Below are 17,861 nucleotides of genomic sequence, written 5' to 3' on the forward strand. Positions count from 1 at the left end.
ATCCAACAAGAACATGTATGTGAAGACATGAGACTGCAACGTTCCTTTCGTATTTTGTAAGACTTGCTTACGTTATTGTAATTGTATTTTATTACAAGTTTAAAACACTAAACAGCATCTTTAAAAAAAAAATGGTTAGTTGTATTGATTAATTGTGTTTATTTGTGTATATCCAGCTTTAGGGCATGTTGTTCTGTAGGAGGCAAAATCTGATTTCAGATTTAATCAGCCAAGCATTACCAAATATCTCATGGTAAACAAGCATATATCATGGGAGATGCAAGTTTGACGTTTGGCAGCTGTGAAGTTGAATAAACTCCCGTAGAGACTTCAATATCGCTAATGATGCCATCTAAATTGCAGAGGCAGGAGACTATAAATATAGAACTAGCGGGTGAGACAATTTATAAAGATTACTACTAAATTATAACCTTTAACCTCTGCTCACCTTCAATCTACTTCATCTACACAGTAAGTATGGGATGGGTAGGGCTCCACCAGAATAAAATCTAACTTCTCATTTAAACCATATATATATATATATATATATATATATATATATATATATATATATATATATATATATATATATATATATATATATATATATATATATATACACACATACACACTCACACAGTGGGGGTTATTTACTAAAGGCAGATCCACTTTGCACTACAAGTGCAAACTACAAGTGCAAAGTGCACTGGAGATTGCACTGAAAGTGCACTTGGAAGTGCAGTTGTTGTCGATCCAAATGGGACATGCAAGGAAAATAAAAAACAGCATTTTAGCTTGCACATGATTGGATAATAAAATCAGCAGAGCTTCCCCTGATTTCAGATCTACCCCTCAGATTTACAGCGACTGCACTTCCAAGAGCACAAAAATGAGTGCTCCCCTCACATTTTTGTAAATATTTTATTATAGCTTTTCATGTGAAGAAATGACACTTTGCTACAATGTAAAGTAGTGAGTGTACAGCTTGTATAACGGTGTAAATTTGCTGTTCCCTTCAAAATAACTCAACACACAGCCATTAATGTCTAAACCTCTGGCAACAAAAGTGAGTACACCCCTAAGTGAAAATGTCCAAATTGGGCCTAAAGTGTCAATATTTTGTGTGGCCACCATTATTTTCCAGCACTGCCTTAACCCTCTTGGCCATGGAGTTCCCGGAGCTTCACAGGTTGCCACTGGAGTCCTCTTCCCCTCCTCCATGATGACATCACGGAGCTGGTGGATGTTAGAGACCTTGTGCTCCTCCACCTCCTCCACCTTCCATTTGAGGATGTCCCACAGATGCTCAATAAGGTTTAGGTCTGGAGACATGCTTGGTCAGTTTATCACCTTTACCCTCAGCTTCTTTAGCAAGGCAGTGGTTGTCTTGGAGGTGTGTTTGGGGTCGTTATCATGTTGGAATACTGCCCTGCAGCCCAGTCTCCTAAGGGAAGGGATCATGCTCTGCTTCAGTATGTCACAATACATGTTGGCATTCATGGTTCCCTCAATGAACTGTAGCTCCCCAGTGCCGGCAGCACTCATGCATCCCCAGACCATAACACTCCCACCACCATGCTTGACTGTAGGCACTTGTCTTTGTATTCCTCACCTGGTTGCCGCCACACACGCTTCACTCCATTGGAACCAAATAAGTTTGTCTTGGTCTCTTTAGACCACAGGACATGGTTCCAGTAATCCATGTCCTTAGTCTGCTTGTCTTCAGCAAACTGTTTGCGGGCTTTCTTGTGCATTATCTTTAGAAGAGGCTTCCATCTGGGCCAACAGCCATGCAGACCAATTTGATGCAGTGTGCGGTGTATGGTCTGAGCACTGACAGGCTGGCCCCCCACCCCTTCAACCTCTGCAGCAATGCTGGCAGCACTCATATGTCTATTTCCCAAAGACAACTTCTGGCTGTGTGTTGAGTTATTTTGAGGGGACTGCAAATTTACACCGTTATACAAGCTGTATACTCACTACTTTACATTGTAGCAAAGTGTAATTTCTTCAGAAGATAGAATAAAATATTTACAAAAATGTTAGGGGTGTACTCACTTCTGTGAAATACTGTAGATACAGGTACAAGTTTAGTTTTAGGCTGGTTAGAATTTACCATACTGGTAATGATAATGACCATTGCCCATTGTGGGAACATATTCCTTATTTTATTATGCCTTTCTGACCACCTTTGGACATTTGTGAATTAATTCTGTAAGGGATCTGTGGGGGGGATGCAGGAAATGTTAAGACGATTAAGAAGGCTATCAACTGATTTAATGTTCACTGCCCCCACTCAAATAATGGTACCCTTCCCTCCCTTTTTTTTAATAATAATCAAACCTTACACTCTAGTACAAGAGTGCACCTGTACATTAATGGCCATTGGACAAATTACCACGTACATTATTGGCTGTGGAGAATTGAACATTTACATTAGTGGTTAGTGGAGAAGTGACCCTTACATTGGCAGTCAGTGAAGTTGTGATCCCCTACATTGGTGGTCAGTAAAAAAGCGACCCCCTACATTGGTGGTCAGTGGAGAAGTGACTGCTTACATCGGTGATCATTGGAGAAGGGCTCCCTTCATGAGAGGTCATTGAGACATAGACCACTAAAATTTGTGGTCAGTGGGAACAGGATCCCTTTACATTGATGGTTAGTGGAAAAGCAACCCCTTACTACTGATGATCATTTTCAGTAGGACCCCTTATTTTAGTGATCAGGGTTGAGTTCAGGACTCTGTGCAGGCCAGTCAACCTCACTGAGATAAAGACCACTAAAATGTGTGGTCAGTGGGCACAAGATCCCTTTACATTGGTGTTCAGTTTAAGTAGGGCCCCTACTTTGGTGATCAGTGGAAAGTATGCCTCTTATGTTGGTGAGCATTGGGAAGAATGCCTCTTACACTAGTCAATTTAATGCCCCTTACATTACTGTTCAGGGTGGTGCCTACTTACATTGGGGGTAATTAAGAAAAACAGACAGCTAAAAAATCATTGCGGTCATCAGTTACTTACCTGAAATATAAGAGCATAGGTTCCACGGGTTTCATTTTGTTGACTCTGCTTCGTGATGTCAGTGCTTGTAGGAACTAAGCAGGAACTAAGTGGGAAATCTATCCAACGCTGCTCAAGAAACACCTAGCTATCATTGAAAGAACACAAGGGTTCTACAGAAACCTGGTTGAGAAAAGATGACACAGGGTGATGATTGGGAGATAAGTCTGATTTAAAAAAAAAAAATGTATTAATAAAACATGTATTCATATTTTGGCAGTTTCCCCCTCCTTTGGTCATGGAAAACATCTCGGATCTCCAGAGAAATACAACCCAGGTAGTTGGTCTAAGCAATCATGAGATAATGAGGTTGATCTTACTTAGCATAACACTTACAAATTTCATTGTCTTCTCCTATTTCCTGGCAGTTATGCTAAGTGTCTGCTTCACTAAAACTGTTGCCCGCCAAGAAGTCCGCTACATCTTGTTTACGCACATGCTTGTTAATGACTCAGTCTATCTCCTCTTTAGCCTGTTCTTGTTCTTAGCTTCCTATTATCCCACCAAGTACCCTGCACCTTTCTGCTATATATTTGTCATTGTGAGCTCAACTTCTCTGAAGATCACTCCCTACAACCTGGCCATCATGTCTTTGGAGCGCTATATCACCATATGTTTTCCGTTAAGACACAGAGAGATCTGCACTTTACAAAGAATGGGTATCGCTATTGCGATTATTTGGGCCATTGGACTGTTACCCAACGTTGCAGATTTTTTTGTTTTGACTTTGACAGTCGACAAAACATTTTTTGCTAGGATTGTAATTTGCAGTCGCTCTTCATTCATTGTCGCATCGGTCCAAGATACCATAAGACTTGCCAGCCACGCCTCAACATTTTCTTTGGTGGGGCTCATAATCATCCTCACATACATCAAGATCATGTTGGTGGCTTTCAGGGTTGACTCAAGAAAGTCGTCTGCCTCTAAAGCTGGAAGGACGGTCGTGCTCCACGCGATTCAGCTCCTGCTCTGTATGATGGCTTACAGCTACAGCATTGTTGAAATCATTTTTAAAAATTATATTAATTTACTCCCCATCATCAACTTTTGTTTTTTCATGTGCTTGCCGAGGTTCCTTAGCCCTTTCATTTATGGGATTAGGGATGAGCTCTTTCGCAAGCAGATTAAAAAATTTACTGTGTGCGATTTTAAAAAACGTAGTCTGAAATAAAATGTAAAGACATGGAATGTGGAATTATAATGTTTGAAATATAATGTTTTAGCACAAAAGGAAAGGTATCTATTCTATTAAATGTAAAACCAAAACAGCCAATCACAGTAGTCACATGATTGGAAAGTCCGTTTAGCCCCTAAAGACCCACTAAAAGGGGCATAGCAGGTGGAAAGGAAGGTTAAGGTATGGAAATAAATGTTGGAGTAACTTTGTGACACTCAAATGAACTGAAGAAGTGATGAACCATTATAGAACAAGTCTAGGTGAATGAGACTACTAGTAGCTATACCAAAACCTGAATAAATGAGAACCTTCACAGACATACACAGGGCTGGTGCTACCACTAGGCATAGTAAGCAGCCGCCTAAGACGCACTGCTGCCTAGGGCGACCGGCCACTGGTCTTCCTTCTCTCTTCTCTCTGCAGCAAGCAACTAAAGTCTCGTACACATGGTACGATTGTTGGCCAACTGAGCATCTGATTTTTGTCAAAAGGGCGTGTGCCAGGATGTTGTTTTGCATACTAACATTACACAAATTGTCATGACACAAACACGAACGTAATGTCATACTACAAGCAGGGCTGGACTGGGACAAAAATTTGGCCCTGGACTTCATCCAGACCGGCCCACTTTAAAACACACACAAAAACAGTATATAAACTATACACAATTGCGCAAAAAAAATAAGTGGTCAAGTGGTAACCAGTGGTCAGCCATTAATGCATCAGTGACCAGTGGCAGTACATTCATTCATCATCAGTGATCATGACCAGCAGTGATAGTACATTAATTCATCAGTGACCATGACCAGTGGCCGCAAATTCATTCATCAGTGACCGTGACCAGTGGCAGTAAATAATCAATTAATGTGACCAGGGACATTAAATTATTAATCAGTTACCAAGGCAGTGGCATTAACCACTTGCTTACTGGGCACTTAAACACCCTTCCTGCCCAGACCAATTTTCAGCTTTCGGTGCTCTCACACTTTGAATGACAATTACTCTTTCTTTTGGTGGTATTTGATCACCTCTGGGGTTTTTATTTTTTGCGCTATAAATGAAAAAAGACCGAAAATTTTGAAAAAAAACGCATATTTCTTTGTTTCTGTGACAAAATTAGGCAAATTATTAATTTTTCTTCATAAATTTTGGCCACAATTTATACTGCTACATATCTTTGGTAAAAATAACCCAAATTAGTGGATATTATTTGGTCTTTGTGAAAGTTAGAGAGTCTACAAGCTGTGGTGCGAATCGCACAAAATTGATCACATCTGATGTACTGGTGGCCTATCTCGCTTCTTGTGACCCGAACAAGTCAGGAAAGTACAAATACCCCCCAAATGACCCCTTTTTGGAAAGTAGACATTCCAAGGTATTTAGTAAGAGGCATGGTGAGCTTTTTGATGTTGTCATTTTTTTCCCACAATTCTTTGCAAAATTAAGATTTTAATTTTTTTTACACAAAATTGGCATTGTAATAGGTTATTTCTCTCATGTGGCATGTGTATACCACAAATGACACCCCCAAAAAAATTCTGCTACTCCTCCTGAGTATTACAATACCCCATGTGTGGGACTTTTTCACAGCCTGGCCACATAGAGAGGCCCAACATGCAGGGAGCGCCATCAGGTGTTCTAGGAGCATAAATACACATCTAACTTGTTGACTACCTATTACACTTTTGAAGGCCCTGGAGCACCAGGACAATGACACGTGACACTGATGACAGATGGCACTGATACGTGGCAATGATGACACTTATACCTGGCACTGATGACACATGGCACTGATGACAGATGGCACTAATATGTGGCACTGATGACAGATGGCACTTATACGTGGCAGTGATGACACGTGGCACTTATATGTGGCACTGACAGATGGCACTAATACGTGGCACTGATGACAGATGGCACTAATACGTGGCACTAATACGTGGCACCGATGACAGATGGCACTAATACGTGGCACCGATGACGCGTGACACTGATGACAGATGGCACTGATAAGTGGCATTGATGACACGTGACACTGACAACAGATGGCACGTGACACTGACAGGTGGCACTGATGACAAATGGCACTGATACGTGGCACTAATGACAGATGGCACTAATATGTGGCACTGATGACAGATGGCACTATGTAGCACTGATGACACGTGGCACTGATGACAGATGGCACTTATACGTGGCACTGATGACAGATGGCACTATGTGGCACTGATGACATGTGGCACTGATGACAGATGGCACTTATACGTGGCACTGATGACAGATGGCACCGGGGACAAATGGCACTGACAACAGGTGGCACTGGGGACAAATGGCACTAACAGGTGTCACTGGGGACAGATGGCACTAACAGGTGGCACTGGGGGCAGGTAGCACTAACAGGTGGCACTGGGGGCAGGTAGCACTGGGGTGGATGGCACTGGGGTGGATGGTACTGGGGCGGATGGCACTGGGGGAGCATGGCACTTTTTTTAATTAATTTTTTTATTTTCCCACTTACGGCCGCTGCAGCCGTTCATCTCTCCCTCCTCACACGCTGTCTGTGTGAGGAGGGAGAGCGGCGCTGAGAGATGATCTCATATGTTTACATATGAGATCATCTCACATTGGACACGCCGATCGCGCTGTAAACGGCCGCTGTGATTGGCCGTTTACAGCGATCTGTGTCTCTGGGGGACACGGCAAACACAGAACTTCCCCGATGCGCGCCAGCGGCGGCGCACATTGCGGAAGTAAATACCAGGACGTCCAGGGACAGCCTCCCGGACAAAAGCGCCTGCTCTATAGCCGTCATTCGGCTATAGGGCGGGCGGGAAGAGGTTAATCAGTTACAGTGGACAGTGGCAGTACATTTACTCCTACCCCCCCTCCCCCCCCCCCCGCCATGCTGCATATTACAGATATCACATAATTATTTAGCTGGTTTTCTCTGTTAGTAGAACAATGCTAAAATGTACAGTAATCTTTGAAATCCATCATATAGGCTACATTCAGACACACAGATGGTTCAGGTTTGGTCAAGTATTGTAAATGGAAGTGCGGAGAGACGAGCACATGCCTGTTAAAACACGCTGACCAAAATATTAACAGCCTGCAGTTGATTTTACTATTTAGTGCTTACTTGATGATAATGTGATTGCTTTGTCCCTGGACAGTGGACACTGACACAGTCTGTGCTGCTGTCTACTCTGGAGACAATCCTGCAGGCTGCAGCTGTGGAGTGTGGAGCAATGGTATGGTTCCTCGCTCCTCGTTCCTCCTCGGCGGCGCTTTCCCTTCACTCCCAGGCCAGGCAGCTAGGCTTGAACTCCTCCCATATCCCCGGGCCGCCTCCGCCCTCCGGCCGTGACGTCACGGCGCTGGGACAAGGGGAGTGAGTGGCAGCGTCAACCGGGGGGTTGTACTTGTGCGCCGGGCCGGCCCAGGTGCTGTGGCGGAGCCGCGTTCGCGGCCGCCGCCACCGCCGCCGGCGGTGGAAAAAAAAAATTATTAAGCTAAAACTGATAACAACCGGCCCAGCGGCCCACTGAGCCAATCGGCCCACCGGGAATCTCCCGGTAGTCCCGATGGCCAGTACAGGCCTGACTATAAGGAATTTCAGCTCTTGAGCGCCACACTTTGGGCCCCTTCTGCTAAATTCGTGTTTGGTGAGCATTGATTGCAAACATGCGTGTTTGTACTTTCGACTTTTGTGTGATGGATTTTTATACTGACCATGCGAAAATCAAGCCGTTGTCTGCTGAAAATGTACTATCCTATCATTCAACATTTGTTGGCTGAAAATTGGACAACAATTGTCAAAAGGAGCGTACTAATGGTAATATTTTAGGACAACGGTCTGTCAACAAACAATCCCCTGCTAACAATCGAACTGAGTGTTCGCAGCTTTAGTCTCAGCATCAGCAGGCAGATACCATTCCGATCGCACATAGTGTCAGAGGCACAGTGGTCACAGAAGACTGTATCTGTGTCCCGACTCCCTAATGAATGAAAGCAAGCAAACATTCATTGATGGGCACTGGTAGGGTGCATTGATGGACGCTGGTAGGATCCATTTGATGGGCACTGATCAGGCTGCATTTGATGGGCACTGGTGAGGCTGCATTTGATGGGCACTGGTGAGGCTGCGATGATGGGCGCTGGTAAGGCTGCATTTGATGGGCGCTGGCAAGGCTGCATTTGATGGGCGCTCGCAAGGCTGTGTTTGATGGGCGCTGGCGAGGCTGCATTTGATGGGTGTTGGTGAGGCTGCATTTGATGGGTGTTGGTGGGCTGCATTTGATTGGCGCTTCATTAAAAAGGTGGGGTATACATGGACAGGGCAAAGGGGGTGGAGTCAGAGGTGAAGCCGGGGGGGTGGCAAAATTAGGTTTTCGTCTAGGGTGTCAAAAATCCTTGCACCAGCTCTGGACATACAGTATAGCATTGCTAGCGGTTAGATGTTTTTGGTGGAAGAGGCTTTGTATTTAAAGAGGAAGTCAACTTCCTCTGCAGACATTTACCTAAAGGTAAGCTTAAAATAAGGCTTACTTGTAGGTAGTGTAAATATCTCCTAAACGTGTGCAGTTTAGGGTATATTTACATTGCATGCAGCCAGTGACATCACTGGTGCATGCGCTCTGAAGGAACGACCACAGGTGCCGTTCCTTCTGAGCACCGTGCCATGAACGCCAGCAAGCGCAGGAGTGACATCATTGCGGCTCCTTCCAATCACAGCGCCGAAGCCCGCTAACCCGGAAGAAACTCTGTGTCAGCGGTGTGTGGGTGCTGCTGCAACAGCTTCGTTCTAAGGATAGTATTTCATAATGAGCTAGTATGCGATGCATACTAGCTCATTATGCCTTTGTCTTGTTGTTTTTTTTTTCTGAGGTTTACAATTTCTTTAAGATGCCAATGTTAGGTGTGACCTCAACAAGTCACCTATTTGTCAGGTTATGTTACCGTTTCCCAATTGTTAGTTAGAGTTCTTATCCAAGCAAAGAGACACGGAGATATTATTCAGTATTTCTGCTCAGAAGTCCGTCGTTAACTCTGACTGTCTCTGACTGACTCTGGCTCTGAGGCTTCTTTATTACATCTTTTATAGACAGAAAAGGGCAAACATCAGCAAATGTAAAAAAACAACATTTTCAAAGAAAAGACAATTCTCCGGGTGTTATCAGCTGATAAGACAATCTTCTGGGCGTAGACTGCTTTTTAGGGCTGATGCGGCCTCTTCTTGATGAGTACGTGACAATAGATGACGAATCCTTATTTTACAGAGAAGTATAGAGAAATACATGTATTTAGTAAGACATACGGTCAACCATTTTGTTTCAACATATACCTTAATCCTTACATTTCCCCCTTTGACATCACCCCTCCCTCTTGCCCTGGGTCCACCTGAACAAGTTCTAGTCAGCCTATATCCAGAGTACTCTCCCTGACCGCGAGTTGTCAGAGGGGTATACACCCATCCCCCTGGACAGTACCAACATCTAAAATTCAGGAAGAGTGGCTTTTCTGACAGATGGGTGATGTCAAGAAACTAAATCCACCTATCTTCACAAAAGTTCCATCTTTTCCGCATCATTTACCTTGGCTTTCTTGCAAAAGCACATGAGCAGTTTAAAGCATGCATAAAAGAAAAATACGAATAAGAGCACCACTATAATCGTCATTGCTGCCTTCTTAACCCAAGAGAATAACCCTGAGAAACTAAAAGTTCCACCAAACGGATCCCAGTCGCGACCAATATTTCGGGCCTTCTCTTGTAAATTCTTTACTTCCGTACGGTGTTGTGCAATGATGTCATAATAGTCAGGTACCTCAATGCTGGTGTTATGTATCCAAGTACAGCACTCATAGTCCTCAGTAGTTTCACAGAGTCCTGTCAGTGCTGCACTCATACTTTCAATTGCTAATTCATGTAATTCTAATTGTTGTCTGATGGCTCTGGTCTCCAGATTTAACTTAGTAATATCATCAGAGTTTTTCTCCAAAACATCATTAATAATTCCTGTATAGTTATTTAGTCTTTTCATTAAGTCTATACCCCATCCTGTCCAGGACGGGAACCAAGCCCATGCCATGTCCTTCTTCAGGAATATTTCTCTTTTTACTACGATACCTGAGGGGATATCTAGGATGCATGCTAGCTTCTAATAGGTGATCACCTCGTTCATCACCTACTACTCCCATTACTGGTACTAAACTTGCGAGGTAGCACCATCCCTGAGCTCTTCTAGGTATCCAAGTATAACATTTATCCTCACAACAGATGTATATATTGTTTCCCAGTGCTACTGATCTTGAACTGATATCATTTCTATAACGAGAGGTGTATCCATAGAGGGATAAGTTGGATACTAACCACCTAACATTATTATCCACAATGTTAGTGAGGAAGTCAGATAATGTCTGGTGTGTGCTGGAATTACTGGGGTAGAAGCTTCCATTTAATAGGACAATGGACAAATTAAACTTGCTGTCTTGGCATTCTCCATTTCCTCCCGTAGTGTTCCCTAGGTTGAAACACCAATCAGGGGAAAAGGCGAGACCATTTGACTTAAACATTACTGTCTCGCTGGTATTTGTTCTAATTATGTTAATGCTACTGTTAGCAAGATCAGTATAGTTTATAGGAACTGCCATCAGTGGTATACTTGCTGTGCTGGGGTGTAATTTGCTACAAATCCAACATTTCTCATATCCTGACTTCTGGGCATAAGCATATTTAAACTTCAGTAATAACATTTTTTTAGAAAATCCTTCATCCTTGTATATTTTATTCTGTGAGGTAACCAAACTATTAGCCAGAATTACTGAAACAATAAAAAGATACATGTTGTCATTTGCCAACTGGCTCCTTTTTACAATGAGAAGCGTGGATCCAGGTAGGTTTCCCTTCCAATTTCACTGAGGTTGCTGTAATCAATAGCACCTGGAAAGGACCTTCAAACCTTGGTTCCAGTGTCTTTCTGGTATGTTTCTTTACATACACATAGTCTCCTGGTTGTAGATCGTGTGTACCTGTGACAGAATTAGGGTCTGGAAGAGAAGAATACACACTCTTGTGGATTTTAGTCAGACGCTGTTGCAACTGTATTACATATACGTAGTTAACCTATCACATTGCAATTGCATACTTTGAGGAAAATATAAACCTAATCTAGGTGCACTTCCAAACAGTATTTCATATGGGGATAACCCTGTTTTTCCTGTTGGGGTGTACCTAATAGAGAACAAAGCTAAAGCTAGGCACTCAGGCCATGGTTTGTTCAACTCCTGCATAGCTTTTTGTATTTTCAGCTTGATTGTACCATTTACTCTTTCTACTGATCCTGAACTCTGTGGGTGGTAAGGAGTATGAAAACTTTGTTGAACCCCTAACATTGCCATCACATTTTGCATTATTTCTCCCGTGAAATGTGTCCCCCTATCTGATTCTATTGTTTCTGGGAGACCAAACCTAGGTATCAGCTCAGTAATCAGTTTCTTGGCGGTGGCTTTTGCCGTAGCTGATTTACTTTCGGGCCAGCCTGAAAATAGGCAGATGCACACGAGAACAAATTCAAAGGGGCCGCTCTTAGGCATTTGTATGTAGTCAATCTGCAGTCTCTGAAAGGGATATTGGGCCCGGACCTGATGTTTACGTGGGGTTTTCACTCTCTGTCCTGGGTTATTAATCAGACAGATTTGGCATGCAGCACAGTAGTTCCTTGCAGTACTACTGAATCCAGGGGCTAGCCATCCTTGGCTTACAATCCTATACATAGAATTGGAGCTGACATGAGTGGGTAAGTGAACAGCCGCTGCCATTGCTGGGTATAGAGAAGTGGGTAGACATATTTTGTCTCCTTCTCTCCATACATTGTCAAGGCCTGGTGCAGCTCCCTCCTTAACCCAACGGTCCTTCTCAATAGCCCCTGCTTGTTCCTGTAGTTCCATTAGCTGCTGCCATGTGGTTTCGGGCATACTCACCTGTACCGTGGCTAAGGTCTCAGGGCTTACTTCCCCTAGAGCTGCCTTCTTTGCAGTTAAATCTGCAAATGCGTTTCCTTTTGCCTCAGTTGTTTTTGCGCTCGTGTGTGCCGCTATCTTCATGATGGCTACTCTTATAACCTTTTGAAGATTGTTCAGGACTCTTTTGATTCCTTCACCATGTTTAACAGGTGTGCCTGCTGCTGTAAGGTAACCTCTAGCTTTCCATATGTGGCCATAATCATGTGCCACACCGTAGGCGTATGCGGAATCAGTGTAAATGTTCCCTTCTTGTCCCTCCAAGTGTTCTAGGGCTTTCTCTAGAGCGGTTAGTTCCGCTTCTTGTGCCGACATGTGTGCTGGTAGTGACTTTGCCTCAATTACCTGTGTGTCCGTTACCACAGCATAACCTGTGTGATATTTACCTTTGTCATCGGCAAATCTACTACCATCTATGTACAGTGTGTGTTCTGCATTTGCAATGGGTATGTCTGTGACATGTGGGAACCCCGTGGTTTCTTGTTCCATAAGTTGAAAACAATCGTGTTCATCAGATGTTATGTCTTGAAACGAAAGTGTGTCAGAATCCTGAGTATCTTGTGCTGTGTCTACACCATTATCATCATTACTCCCCCCTGTCAAATCTGTCTGTAATGGTAAAAGCTGTGCTAAGTTAAAAGAAGTGCATCGCTGAAAGGTAACATTGGGGGGTAGGAGCAAAGTGCATTGTAGACGCAGCTGCCTTGCCATTGATATGTGTTTTGGCTGGACCTGTGACAAGATGGCGTGTATGTCATGTGTGGTATGTACCACTACAGGATTGTCTAAGACAATTTCTGAGGATTTGTCAATGATAATTGACACTGCTGCAACTGCTCGTACACAGGACGGTGATCCTCTAGAGACAGGATCGAGAGCCGCCGAGAAGTATGCTACCGGCCTTTGTTTGATGTGTTGTTGTGTCAACACCCCTGTTGCGTGTCCCGTGATTTCAGCAATGTACAAATGAAATGTTTTGGTATAATCAGGGATCCCGATCGCAGGTGCCGAAATTAGTAACCTTTTTAAGGTGCTAAAAGATTCATGACCTGCTTCTGTGAGTACATAGGGTACTATTTTCAAGCAATCATATAATGGCTGCATCAGAGAACTGGCATGTGGTATCCATTGTCTACAATATGACACCATTCCCAGAAACATACGAAGTTGCTTAAAGTTGCGTGGGATATTCATTTGTCTTATGGCCTGGACTCGGTCTTCAGTGAGATGTCGAGTACCCTGGGATATACAGTGGCCCAAAAAGACAACCTTTTTCTGACATACCTGTAACTTAGTTCTATTCACCTTGCACCCTTTTTCAGCCAGGAATTGTAACAATGATAGAGTGGCTTTTAAACAAGTATCGTTATCCGGACAACATAACAATAGGTCATCTACATATTGCAACAATACACAAGTGTCAGGCGGTAGCCATTCCCCCTATTTTTACTTTTTAAGGTTTAGTCAGTGGGGCATCAGACAGGAGTCCGTCATAACCACTTATGGGTATGGTGTCACGGGACGTCATGTGTGGAGGGACTACTGAATCAGACAACAGACTGCGTGACGCTCCTGTGTCAACCAAACAAGGAATATGTTTACCTTCCACCTTCATCAACATGTGGAGCATTTTGTTCTCTGATTCAGCTAGGACTGGGGCAAGTCATGCGGTCGGATCGTCCCTATCATTGGTACGCCTCTGTCTGTAGTCCCTCGTGTCTCTGTCCGTGTTTCCTTCCTGTTCGTCTTTTATCCTTTTCCTACAGTCTCTTTTTATATGTCCCACCTTGTTGCAGTAATAACAGGTAAGAGGTTTACGGGAGGAATTCCTTCCTTCATTGACCCGGGCAACAGTGTTAACTCCCGGTGTCCTTCTGGGTTTAGTTTCTGCTAAATCAGCCTCTATGCCTTGTGCTTTCTGCAACAATGTTCCTCTGTCCCGTATGGCTCTCCATTCGGGAGTACATGCCTTCAGTTTGTCACCTACTTGGGGTACTAGTCCTTCCATAAACTGTCGATTGAAAGCCCTAATGGTGACGGGTAAGGCTAAATCTAGACCTTCGTCAGCCATCATGCTTTCCATGTTGAGGTAAAATTCTGTAACAGTCTGACCTGGGGCCTGTTTTATGGGCGCTGTCGAACCCCTTTCCTGCTGTTTCCCTTGGCAAAATTCTCGTAACTGAGCAATAAACAGGGGTCTAGAGTCTATATGACGAGGGTGTATTCCTGGTGGATCTGCCGCTGGATCCCCTTGTGGTCTATGTGGAGCAATTTCATTCATAAATTGATTAAACATCGTTAGTGTCATTTTATGTCTACATATATCTTCCCCATCTTGCCAAGTTGCTTCATGTGTGTCTAGTAATTGTGTCACGAATCTACAGAATGCGGCAGGTTTTGCTACGGGATCAGGAGCATTCTGTATTAATGCCATAAGAGTGTCAGCCGACCAAGGTGTCCATGTCCTCAGAACGACTTGTCGGGTCACTGTAGGTGGCTGTCCTGCTTGACCCGCATTTGGATTATTTACTTGTATTACCCTAGTCCGACTATGGACTGGAGCTACGGGCTCTGGTCTTTGAGCGCCGCAATGTACACATTCCTGTGCCCAGTCTGGGTTCTGGGTACCGCATACTCGGCATACCCATCCTCTTCCTCTTAAGGAAGGATAAAGTTTTGGTCTTTCATTACCTGGTGTGGTAGTGTTATAAGGAGGTGGAGTATCTCCCGTATTTACCCTATCGCCGGGAGCAGAAGGAAGACTTTTGTGTCGGACCTTCATATCCCATCCACCCTTTTCCTGACAATACTCCCATCCCTCCTCTTCAGCCCTGTTGGAAACCTTAATTAAACATTGTATTTGTGATACCCATCTGTTCTGCAATATCTCTCCCTGTCTGTCTTTCTTTATTTTCTCCCAACCTTCTACACTTAATCCATTTTCTCCATCCATCCCCAATTTCTTGAGAATCCTATTTGTGCCCTGTGCCTTATCCTTCCCATACAACATTGTAATTATGTCTTTAACAGCATAACATTTCTGAGATTCCTCCTGGGGTTTACCATGTGTCTGGCCCATTTTGACAGTCCTGCCTAGGTGGCGTTTGGATCACTTACTAAGTGTCTCGTTGCCTTCTCCTCCTAGGGTGCCAAAATATTAAAAAACCTCTCCTAGATGAGATTTCTGAAATCGAATTACTTTATATGCTAGCCAACTGACAAATATTATGACCAGACTGACAGCTACAACATATACAAGCATTCCCTTTTGGTGGCCAAACACATATGACTAGATCTCCGGGACTTTGTGGAGACCTTATTTCCGTCCCATTACCATGGAATCTCTCAGCATTCGTTTCTTATTCCTGCTTTATTGAGGCAGTCAGGACTTATACTTTCAACCCGTTTTTAGGCTCATGAATCAAAAAGCGTATATCAAACTTAAGTGTCGGACCCCCAAAGTACTCTTACGAGTTAAGGGCGCATTCCGTTACCCATTGGGATGATATATGTTTCAATTCACACCATACAAACAGGGCTTATCTCATTCACAACAGACAGATGACAAGTAGACAGACAAGAAACAACGGTAACATAAGCCAAAATATTAAGTTCAAGACCCGCTTACTACAGAGGTTGGTGTTTACCTGAAGAACAATTCAGACAGATCAGGTGGGCACAAATCTAAGAAGCACAGAGTTTATAAGAAAATAAAGCTTTTCTTACCTGCGCAGGATTTGTCTGTGGTTCTTGATGTGCCCAGCCTTTTTGTTCCGTCCTTATGTTCGTTCGCCTCTTGTAGTTTCTTCAGCGAGTCCCTATTCGCGGCGCCAGAAATGTTAGGTGTGACCTCAACAAGTCACCTATTTGTCAGGTTATGTTACCGTTTCCCAATTGTTAGTTAGAGTTCTTATCCAAGCAAAGAGACACGGAGATATTATTCAGTATTTCTGCTCAGAAGTCCGTCGTTAACTCTGACTGTCTCTGACTGACTCTGGCTCTGAGGCTTCTTTATTACATCTTTTATAGACAGAAAAGGGCAAACATCAGCAAATGTAAAAAAACAACATTTTCAAAGAAAAGACAATTCTCCGGGTGTTATCAGCTGATAAGACAATCTTCTGGGCGTAGACTGCTTTTTAGGGCTGATGCGGCCTCTTCTTGATGAGTACGTGACAATAGATGACGAATCCTTATTTTACAGAGAAGTATAGAGAAATACATGTATTTAGTAAGACATACGGTCAACCATTTTGTTTCAACATATACCTTAATCCTTACACCAAGAATAGAGTCAGGATGTACAAGAGTTACCATGGGTGGCCACCAACTGGCTGAAAGAGACCAGGTAAGGAGGGTAGCAGTGGAGTAAGAAAAGTAGAGCTTGCTGGAGGAAGAGGAGCTAAACTAGGAGGTAAGTGAAATATTGTTCAGATATTTTTTGTGTGCACACTACAGCAAATGATCTGGGGCTCCACTGCAGCTTAAATGTAGCTTTGGGGTACTTGCTTCTACCATCGAAACACCTCTGTCTCTCTGAAATGCCACTGATGTCCTTTGACGACCCATATCCCACCCCAATCACACCTTCTACATTTCACTGCTTGGACTCCCTGCTGCCAGGTCCAATCACTATGCGTTTGTAGGAGGAGGCCTCCACCGCACAGGCCCCACCACCCAAATGACAAAGGGGAACCAAGACATATGTGCTGCCTGCCAGTCTAGAGTAAAAATAATAAAAGTTTTAGTTGACACCCTCAGGTGGACAGCTGTCAAACCACCCCTCCAGGCCTCACACCAGAAGATTACGTCTCCTCTTCAACCAGTGACATGAGTCTGTTTCTACGAATCCTGGCACCACACTACAGAGTCATTTTGAGGCTAACAATACAGAACACTAGATACATTCCACCAGTTGTTTAGAAAAGCACATTTGTTTTGCTTCAACCCAGGGGTATGAAGGGAGACACCACTCACATGTGAGGCCTTGATACTTATGTGGTCCAGGCCCTGTCACTAGGAAAGCTCTGTACTGCAGCAGCCCTAGAATAGGGACCCCACTTAGAAGGGCATATTTAGACAGACACCAAACAACCCCTCCGACTGAAACTCTTCGTCACTGGCCACCACTTTCCCCATCCCAAACGGCCTTGTGTATACTGATGTTATACAAGCACTTGAAACACTTTTATTCATATACACACTTTGTCCCCCTCATAGCACACACTGTGCTGGCACGCATGGGCCTATTTTAATTAAGTGACCAGACCAGACTTTGCGAAATAAACAGACTTATTTGCCGAGTGCAATTTACCATATTGGAACAAGTATGTTACATTGGTCTGCATTAGAGTTATTATTTACACAGTCATGTCCATTACAATGGAATATTCAGGAAAGGACCCACTAGTTGGGTATATGGGATTCTATGATATTATTATTATTATTTTTTGTGGTTGAACTGGATGGACATGTGTCTTTTTTCAACCTAAATAACTATGTAACCATGTAATAGGAACTGTGGATAATGCCATCACCCTTTGATTATCAGGTATAGGCCCCAAGTCTTGTGCCCATTGTATCCTTGATGGAATGGCTACCGATTC

At 43.6% G+C, this 17,861-nt stretch overlaps 1 protein-coding gene across 1 annotated transcript; it reads left to right on the plus strand.

The window, feature by feature from the left end:
* The first annotated feature begins 425 nt into the window (after window positions 1-425).
* Window positions 426-4,238, plus strand: LOC143926921 (odorant receptor 131-2-like). Its single transcript, XM_077450956.1, has 2 exons — window positions 426-471; window positions 3,280-4,238. The coding sequence occupies exon 2, from the start codon at window positions 3,298-3,300 to the stop codon at window positions 4,228-4,230; it is 933 nt and encodes a 310-aa protein (XP_077307082.1). The 5' UTR covers window positions 426-471; window positions 3,280-3,297; the 3' UTR covers window positions 4,231-4,238.
* Window positions 4,239-17,861: the final 13,623 nt, after the last annotated feature.

This window comes from Lithobates pipiens, unplaced genomic scaffold, assembly GCF_037356315.1.
Source record: "Lithobates pipiens isolate NorthernLeopardFrog02 unplaced genomic scaffold, aLitPip1_a1.2 Scaffold_23, whole genome shotgun sequence".
In the NCBI taxonomy this organism is placed as follows: domain Eukaryota; kingdom Metazoa; phylum Chordata; class Amphibia; order Anura; family Ranidae; genus Lithobates; species Lithobates pipiens.

Excerpts from the sequence above, each read along its gene's own strand:
- LOC143926921 (XM_077450956.1), top strand. The coding sequence starts at position 3,298 with ATGGAAAACATCTCGGATCTCCAGAGAAATACAACCCAGGTAGTTGGT.